This window comes from Apteryx mantelli, chromosome 3 (assembly GCF_036417845.1).
Source record: "Apteryx mantelli isolate bAptMan1 chromosome 3, bAptMan1.hap1, whole genome shotgun sequence".
NCBI classification, from domain to species: Eukaryota; Metazoa; Chordata; class Aves; order Apterygiformes; family Apterygidae; genus Apteryx; species Apteryx mantelli.
The window spans coordinates 19,358,846-19,368,158 of NC_089980.1; the positions used below are offsets into that span (position 1 = coordinate 19,358,846).

The window sequence follows — 9,313 nt, forward strand, 5'->3', positions numbered from 1 at the left end:
TAACTGGAAAAAACAAGCACACACGGTGGCTCAAACATCTAGAAGAATTTTATTTAACACAAATATCTAGGCATATACCACTAGGTAATTACACATTTAACTTATTATCAACACAAGTCATGACAGGTGTACCAACACACACCAACACGGATCCTTCACTGACCAGCATTCTTCCATTCCCTGCCCCTCTCCTACAATGTTTCAAAGGTACCTGTGATTTAAAAAAAGAGAAAACAGAAAACCCAACCAAACAGGAATGACCTGACTGGATACAATAAATCTCTGCATTCTAAACTGTGTTCTTGAAGAAATAGTATTCAGCTCTATGAAATACTCAGGTATTTTAAGGAAACTTCATAGGATTTACACTGCATCCCTTTGATGTAAGATGCAGGGTAGCACACAAAACATTGAGATAGCTAAGAAGCAGGTACTAATAAAAATCAAACACTTTTTCTGTGCACCATTCTGTACAAGTTTAAATATAAAAATTATTAAAATGTTTTGTATATACAAGCATATACAGTCACAAAAGAGACTGTGTGCTCTCAAAAGAGATGTCTACAGTAAATTTTCTTCTGCTAATATAGTGATATCATATACCACCCGATTTCAATTATTTAAGCCCTTCATAGTTGCACTCTTTTCTATGACACGCAAGAGTTATCACATGTAGCTCTAAATTATAAAACAAGTTATTATGATCAACATGATCTGTTCTGCCTAGTTCTTTATTCTGTACCTTTCTGTGAGTAGAGAACAGGCAAAGAACGCATGTGAGTTGTCACTGTCAAGAGTGGGATCACAGTACACCTCTTGAAGCCAGAGGTACAGGAAAAATTAACAGTATGTGCATCTGTAAGTTTCTTCCAACCTTTCCATTAATTTGGACAATATTTAAAATGCCCTTTTTCTCCAGTGGCATTAAATAGGATCTTTAGAAGCTTTAAAGAAACTGGAGATACAGTTGTTTTTTCAATCACTAGAAATTATTAGTCTAATATGAGGAACATACCTCCATATCTAATTTGGGTACAGACTCATCATGGCATAGCTAACCATTCTGAGACTCAAACTCTTCTTTGATGAGTACCATTAACTTCTGCTCTTATTTAAAAAGAAGAAAAGGGGGAGCATAACTTTTATGTGAATTATCTGTATCACCACAGAGTATGAAGTAAAACTTGCTATCATTCCAGTTCAAATTTCTGAAGATACTATTTCTTGATAATGTTGTCTTCTGCAGCAAGCTGAAGTAGGTCATAGGTCTTAACAAGCAATGCCACTTGACTGACTTAGGTTGAGGCACGTAGACAAAGTTGTTCTTAAAAATGCTTTTTCTACTCCAATCTCAGTCTATCCAGTGCCTTGCCAAAAAAGCTGGTGAAAAGTGCTTATTTCTAACTTCTGAAAACAGTAAGAATTATTCAAAATGCACATGGTAGCAACCAGTAACCTGTCTTTAAGGATATTATTTATTTGCTTTTGTAAACAATCTTATTTTTAAACAAATTAAAAATACATTGAAAAGTCTCTCTCTATATATACACAGTACATATTCAAACTTCATTTCATTGTGATGCCATGGTTTAAGCAGAAAAACACAGTTCTTTATCCAAAACCCAGTCATTACAACCATCTTCTGCAGTACAGCAAACCATGCTGCCAAGACACGGTCCTTTCAGTAATACTTCATTTGTTATTTATCACCTGAACCGTTTTTCGGCCATAGTGGTAATAGCTATATGCAGATGATATCGTTGTGAAAGCTGTGATGCACCTTTGGGGAAAATAATTCTTGTAAGTCATTTGAGTCTAAGTATGACAATGCAAAGTTACATTTTTAAGTGTCTTCCCTATTGTTCACCACACACTCTGACACTGTGCACTACAGAAATGGAGTTTACAGTTTATATAACTGAAATTCAGTGCCAAGTGGAGGATTAGATAAATGAATTGTCATTCAGTGATCTGTAGCATGCTTCCATTTAATTACATACAAGGCTGAATTTTTATCAAATTAACGCTCGTTTGAGAGAAGGGAGGACAAAGATCTGTTTCAGCGTCTGTAGCCCACACAATTTATATCAGCCTGAGAACTGACTGACATAAGAAACAACTCCTTGGCAGTAGGGTAGGGGAGCGTTCAAATAATACAAGACTTGAATTTGTTGTTATTTTAACACGCTCCAAAGCTAAGGCAAAAGTTTTGGCTTTGGTCTGTTTTGTTCCCTTCCCAGACACTAGGTTAGAACCATATAAATTTCTAAATTAGCAGTGCTCCTCTGTGTCAAAGGCTATACCATTCAGGTGTGAGTCACTACTAAGTCCTGCCCCTCCGTTACCGCTGCCATCATTGAATACATGGTCAGACTGATCCACTTCATTTTTTTGGAGGGTATTTACAGAGTACCCTAGTAAGTTACACCTAGCATTTCTCCATTACTCACTATATGTTAACTCTCTCATAGAGTCCCAGCGCAGAAGCAAGGTAAGTGTCTTTCACAGATGCGATTCCAGATTTGGCTTTCCAAAAGGATGAAAAACACATTGACTGTTAAGATAAAGGTTCCTAGCTCCTTAAAAGCTTTGCTTTTTAAGAAGTCAAACAACACTGGATCTTCCACTATGTTAAACTAAGTTACTAAATAATTTTGCCATCTGCTGCTCAGCCTCCTTATTCTGTACCCTTATAGAACTGCTGATGCAGCTTGTTAAAACTTGCCTTCAGCTACAACTAATTGTTAAGATCTTCAATGACAGCAGTAAAAGGAAAGGCCATTATTTAAAGCAGCACACTTCCGTATGACTGTTTTTATATGATCCCCTCCCTCACTTCCTACAGTCTAGCAGAAACCACTGATTTCTTCAGGTGCTTTCCAAAGAGGCTTCAGAAATCTAGTTTTCAAGACAGCAGATAGAGCATAAAGCAAAAATAAGAAAATACTTCCTGTCCATTTTTACTAATATCAAGATTGCTTTCTCAAGGACATTTATAGCATGAATAAATAAACTATATAGGCTTTCTTCCCACTCTCTTCTTTTATGCTAATATGGGTGTACACTTTGATACCACTATGTCTATTCTTAAGGCTTGTTTCTTAGCTGTTGTTCCTGGATTCTGACTAGTTCTATTTGTCTACTTTTCCTTGTACAGTAAATTAAGTACCAAAAAAATATCTAACTCCTATGTCAGTCAAGAATAAAGCTGGAAGAATAAAGCTGTATGGGCCTATGACATCATTTGGTCATAGCTTTTTATTCCATACCATCAGAATTAATCACAATTACCAGTTTCTTTAGGAGTACGTTAAATTATCTGAAAAGATGAAGGAGAAGTTACCATAATGTCTGCAGATATATGCTGTCCACATAATTGAAAACAGGAGCTGCTAAAGACGCTGCCACCAAAATTAGCTGAACTGCAGTGTTCATCTGATAAAAACAAAAAAAGAAATATGACCAAAATGAAGTGTATCATGCAATGAATACCAATATATACTTTTCTTACTTAAGTATCAATCTGTACACAGGGGAAAAAAAAACAATAAAAAAGCATTTCTTATGAAACATCCTGCATACTTAAAATTAGCCCATGCTTTGGCAGTGTACATTGTTGAAGCTCTTTCAGGATTTAAGTTGCCTCCAAAGTAGCTGGCAATACTTTGAAACTGCACTGAGCAAAATCAGAACACTTCATAGTAGTAAACAAACCCCTATCCAAACTGCACACCACCCCAAGCACACTGAGAAATCATCTTTTGTAATGAGTTATTATTCTTACCTTGCTAATGAATGTTGGTTTCAATTGGGCAGTAGCATAACAGGGGTTAAAATACCTACTAAGTGTTCTCTGTTGGGGAAGAAAAAAAGGCAATTCTAGTATATTCAATTTGAGATACATCTTCACATGATACAGAACAAAGTCAATTGCAACATTAAAGAATTATACATGATCTGTTAGACACCATATACAAACAGGAAAAAAGAAAACTCATCGGTAACTCTGTATCATCTTTATGAAGCCCATTTTACAAAATACTATTCTGCTATTAATTTATTTGGCAAGAGAACAAGAACAATGTTTATCTTAGACTATCCACCTAAGTTTTGAGCAACTATCAAACCTCATGAGGAAAATCTCTTGGCTCCAACTTTGTTAAATGCTGCTTCTTATTCATTCTATATACACATAAAAATATGGAAGTTTTAATCAAAAGAACTTGATTACATGTCCATGCAACTTTGTTTACTGCTATACACTTACCGGTGGAGAAAGAGTTTTGTATCGCACATAAAAAACAGCAGCAATAAGCGCTACATCCCTCAGAATAATCATGGAAGTAAGTGAAGCTGAAAAAATACAAGCCAACAGTATTTGGTGAAAAATCAGGTCCAATATTAAAAAAAATAATAATAATATAAGCAAAACATGAAGCAAGAAGAAATAATCACTCTCTACTTATTGTGAACGAGTTTTATGCATGAGTGAAGATATTTAAGATGACTTCTGAAAGGGTTTCATCTGAAGTCTTAAAACTATTCAGTCTATGAAAAAAACATTCCTCTGATATAACTGCTAACTACTATTGTTTTTTAAAAAACTACATATGAAGCTTACAGTAATGTTTTTTGTTTAGTTGGTTGGTTTTGGGGGGGAGTCATTTTTTGTTTTTTTAAGTATTTGACAGAAGCAAAAAGCAAAGTGCAATTGACAAAGTAGAGTTCTGACTTACAGACAATTTTCCTTCTGGAAACACAAGAAATATTATTATACCTAAAATTCACTTCTTTACTTTATGCAATGCATGCAAGTAATGACATTTTCTCACCTGGGATAAGATTTGCACAAGTTAGGCTTACATAGAGCACACTGATGAGAATTTTGTCAGCTAGAGGATCGAGAGCACTTCCCAAAGCTGATTTCTGATTAGCCCAGTTCCGTGCAATAAACCCATCCAACTAAAAAAAAAACAGAATTCAACATTTATCTGTTAGAAAACTAAGAATAATAATAGTTTCTATATGCTACTGTTACAAAGATATTTGATGAATGAGATCACATAATGCAGTTAGCTTAACTAAGATGAAATATGATACTTGTTAGCTGATATTTCTAGCATGCTTTCACACTGCATTCTAGATTCTGGAAGCCTCTGAACACATTCAGTCTTCAATAGCTTTTTTTTTTTTTTTTTAAAAAGCAAGTGGTTTCAGAACGCACACCTAAATTCATGCAAGCCAATTGCTATTTTGGGTGCACCCTGTACACCTGCATATGCTGAGACCACTAGATGAGCAAACACTGTTTGTGTGTGTAAATGCCCGCTTGGGGATGGTCAGGGAACCTAGATATCCCCTTTGCTCTACCATCACACAGCCTGCTTTAGGTGTCTGAGAGTCACTTTGCACTATCACCAAGGATCTATAGAGCATTTCTAGAAAACAGGAAATATAAGCACGGCTCTGCTTTTAAAACTTGGTCATTGCTGTTCTACGTTAAGTGATTCTAAAACTTCACACGCGCCAACAGGACCATCACAACGCTACCCTCGCGCATTTGCAAAGCAATATAAACGTACCAAATCCGTAACGCCAGCCAGAACAAAGACACCGAGCGCAACGTTGAAGTTTTCTTCAATGATCAAATAGCCTAACACCGGCGCCAAACCCATTCTCGCCATCGACAGGATGTTGGGGATCGTCCACGGGTTTTCATACTGCGGGAGCAAGAAGGCACAAAGCTCAGGGCGCGCAGGCACCCCCTCACCCGCCACGGAACGGGACTAGCGGGGACAAACACACGCTTCAGCTTGAGCTAGCCGGGCCCCCCCGCCACCTACCAGCTCGGCGTAGCGCCCCGACGCACTGCGCTCCCCAGGGGGGTCCGGTGGCGCCGGCCCGCCGCTCCCCGCCCGCCGCGGCCCGGCCCCGCCGCCTCGCAGGAGGCTCCAGGCGGCGGCGGCGGCGGGCGCGCGCGGCGGCCGTTGGGGCGCGCGCAGCGGCCGTTGGGGGTGACGCAGGGCGGGCGCCGCGCGCCGCCCCGCCGCCAGACCCGCCGCCAGGCAGAAGCCGCCGCTGTTGCCATGGCAGCGCCCGGCCGCCGCCTCGGCCTCCGCGCCGGGCCGGCTCGCCAGCGGCCTGGCTCCGCCGCCGCCGCCGCCGCCCGGCCGCCGCCGCCCCGCGCCGCCGAGCAGCCCCCACAGCCCCCTGCCCAGCCACGCGGCGGCCAACATGGTGGGAGCCGCCCCTACGCGCGCTGCGGCCCTGCCCGCGGCAGCGAGCGGCCCCGCGCCCCCGCCGCCATCCGCCGCCGCGCGGGGGCTGCGGGCAGGCTCCGAGCCGCCGGGAGGGCGTGTGTGTGGGGGAGCGCGGCCGTACGGCCTTTCGCGGCGCTTTACGGCAGCCCCTTCCCCGCCGCGCTTTACGGCAGGCCGCGGGCCATGCCGGGGGGAGGCTGCGCAGGCCCGAGCAGCGGAAGACGCGAAACGCGCTTCCGCACGGGCGCTACCTGCCCGGAGCCGCCGCGGCTGCGCCCACCCATCCCGAAGGGAGAAGCGGGAGGTGCTCCGCCGCAGGCTCGCCTTACCGCAAGAGCTTCCTCAGAGGCCTTAAGTGGGCTCTTGTGCTTGGGGCTTTCTGGTCCTGCTCCTCTCACCGGTGTTTGTTTTAGCTCACGGAAGAATGAGCTAAAGAAAAGTTTATTTTTCCTCTTCCCCTATTTTCTTCTGAGATTCCTACCCCTTTTCTTAGGGAGACACTTTTCTTTTCCAGATTTCTGGCATCCAGTTGTTGCAGCAGTGAAGCAGAGACTGCCTTGGACTTTTAGAGGAATTACAGAAGAGGAAAATATGCTGCAGGAGGATGGTACATTGTGGTATCTACAGGCATACCTCGCTCCATTGCTCTTCACAGATACTGTGTTTTTTTTTTTTACAAATTGAAGGTTTGTGGCAACCCTGCGTCGAGCAAGTCTATCAGCACTCTTTTTTGCATCAGCATGTGCTCACTTTGTGTCTGTGTCACATTTGGGTAATTCTCACAATATTTCAGACTTTTTCATTATTATGATATCTGTTATGGTGATCAGTGATCTTTGATGTTACTACTGTAATTGTTTTGGGGTGCCACAAACTGCACCCACATGAGACAGTGAACTTAATTGATAAATGTTGTGTGTGTCCCGACTGCTCCACTGACCGGCTGTTGCCCTGTCTCTCTCCCTCTCCTCGGGCCTCCCTAGTCCCTGAGACACAACAATATTGAAATTAGGGCAATTAATAACCCTACAATGGCCTCTAAGTGTTCAAGTGAAAGGAAGAGTCACACGTCTCTCACTTGAAATCAAAAGCTAGAAATGATGAAGCTTAGTGAGGAAGGTACGTCAAAAGCCGAGACTGGTGCAAGAGGCTGAGCTTTCAGCCTAACAGTTCCCCAAGTTGTGAAGGCAAAGGAAAAGGTCTCTAAGGAAAGTCTTAGAAGTGCTACTCCAGTGAACACACAAATGATAAGAAAGCGAAACAGCCTTACTGCCGATATGGAGAAAGTTGTAGTGGCCTAGATAGAAGATCAAACCAGCCACAACATTCCCTTAAGCCAAAGCTGAATCCAGAGCAAGGCCCGAACTCTCTTCAATTCTGTGAAGGCTGAGAGGGGTGAGGAAGCTGCAGAAGAGAAGTTTGAAGCTAGCAGAGGTTGGTTCACAAGGTTTAAGGAAAGAAGCCATCTCCATACCATAAAAGTGCAAAGTGAAGCAGCAAGTGCTGATGTAGAAGCTGCAGCAAGTTATCCAGAAGATCTAGCTAAGAGAATTGATGAAGGTGGTTACACTAAATAACAGATGTTCAATGTAGACAAAACAGCCTTATGTTGGAAGAAGATGCCCTCTAGGACTTTCATAGAAAGGAGAAGTCAATGCCTGGCTCCAAAGCTTCAAAGGACAGGCTGACAGCAAGAGAACTACAACTGACAGCAGAGACCTAGAATTAGAAGTGGAGCCTGAAGATGTGACTGACTTGCTGCAATCTCATGATAAAACTTTAACGGATGAGGAGTTGCTGCTTATGGATGAGCAAAGAATGTGGTTTCTTGAGATGGAATCTACTCCTGGGGAAGATGCTGTGAACATTGTTGAAATGACAACAAAGGATTTAGAGTATGACATAAACCTAGTTGATAAAGCAGCAGCGGGGTTTGAGAGGACTGATTCCAAGGAGTCAATTGATGCAGCAAACTTGACTGCTGTCTTATTTTAAGAAATTGCCACAGTCACCCCAACCTTCAGCAACTACCACCCTGATCAGTCAGCAGCCGTCAGCATCGAGGCAAGACCCTCCATCAGCAAAGAGATTACGACTCACTGAAGGCTCAGATGATGGTTAGCATTTGTTAGCAATAAAATATTTAAAAAAAATTTTAGACATAATGCTGTTGTACACTTAGACTACAGTCTAGTGTAAACATAACTTTATATGCACTGGGAAACCAAAAAAATTTGTGTGACTCGCTTTATTGCGATATTCGCTTTATTGCGGTGGTCTGGAACCGAACCTGCAATATCTCTGAGGTACGCCTGTAAATGCTACATGGAAACACTGCTAAGATTTAGCCCCCGTGAATTCAGTCAGCGTTCTCTGATTACACAAGCTAGCTAATAATTGACAAGAGAGGTTCTAGAAAAATAGCTCACATCCACAATGTTTAACTCTACCCTTTCCATGGACATTTGAAAGACGATTGTTGTTTTACTACTATCTTACAATTAAAGTTAGTAATAGTTTATGAGGGGAGAATGAAGACAGAAGTGAAAGAACACATCCAAAAATTCCAGAGAAGCATTGGCTAAAAAGATTCCTGCTTTTAAAATTTCAGTTCTGCCTTCTACTCCTTAAGCAACACCACACAAGGTTCTTTCATACAAGCTCAAGAGTTATTTGAAAAAAAATAAAACAAGTCTTAACACATACTTTCCCTTAGTTGATACAGAAGGTTCCCTCTTCATGTATGGGGGCAGAATTAACTCTGAGCTTGCAAGAAAGCATGCCTCTGCTGCTGCCCAAATTCCTAAAGGTTGATGTTAAAACTCCATTTAGCCACATGACAGTCAAAGGCCTTTGGCTACTGTGTGCCCATTCAGACTTAGATGGGCACACAGTACTAAACGACATTAAAATAGCCATTAATCACAGTTACTGTAATGAGCATACAAAACCTGGAAGGAACAAACTGCTTGCCACTTCAGAGTTAATATATAGAATTCGCCTGAAATACCTCACCCTTCAAACTAGTTTGCAATTTCAAGTATATTGAAGTA

At 41.8% G+C, this 9,313-nt stretch overlaps 1 protein-coding gene across 1 annotated transcript; it reads right to left on the reverse strand.

The window, feature by feature from the left end:
• Nucleotides 1-30: 30 nt before the first annotated feature.
• On the reverse strand, nucleotides 31-6,317 carry CRLS1 (cardiolipin synthase 1). Its single transcript, XM_013961481.2, has 7 exons — nucleotides 5,844-6,317; nucleotides 5,583-5,720; nucleotides 4,833-4,962; nucleotides 4,268-4,353; nucleotides 3,785-3,853; nucleotides 3,344-3,435; nucleotides 31-1,780 (listed from the first exon to the last, which is right to left on the reverse strand). Exons 1-7 carry the CDS (start codon nucleotides 6,234-6,236, stop codon nucleotides 1,693-1,695), a joined length of 996 nt encoding a protein of 331 aa, XP_013816935.2. The 5' UTR covers nucleotides 6,237-6,317; the 3' UTR covers nucleotides 31-1,692.
• Between the last annotated feature and the right edge of the window lie 2,996 nt (nucleotides 6,318-9,313).

Coding starts and splice junctions, on each gene's coding strand:
- CRLS1 (XM_013961481.2), bottom strand. CDS start 6,236: ATGTTGGCCGCCGCGTGGCTGGGCAGGGGGCTGTGGGGGCTGCTCGGC. Junction 3,436..3,784: donor AACCAACATTCATTAGCAAG/GTAAGAATAATA, acceptor TGTTTTTATCAG/ATGAACACTGCAGTTCAGCT. Junction 1,781..3,343: donor ATATATCTGCAGACATTATG/GTAACTTCTCCT, acceptor TTTTCCCCAAAG/GTGCATCACAGCTTTCACAA.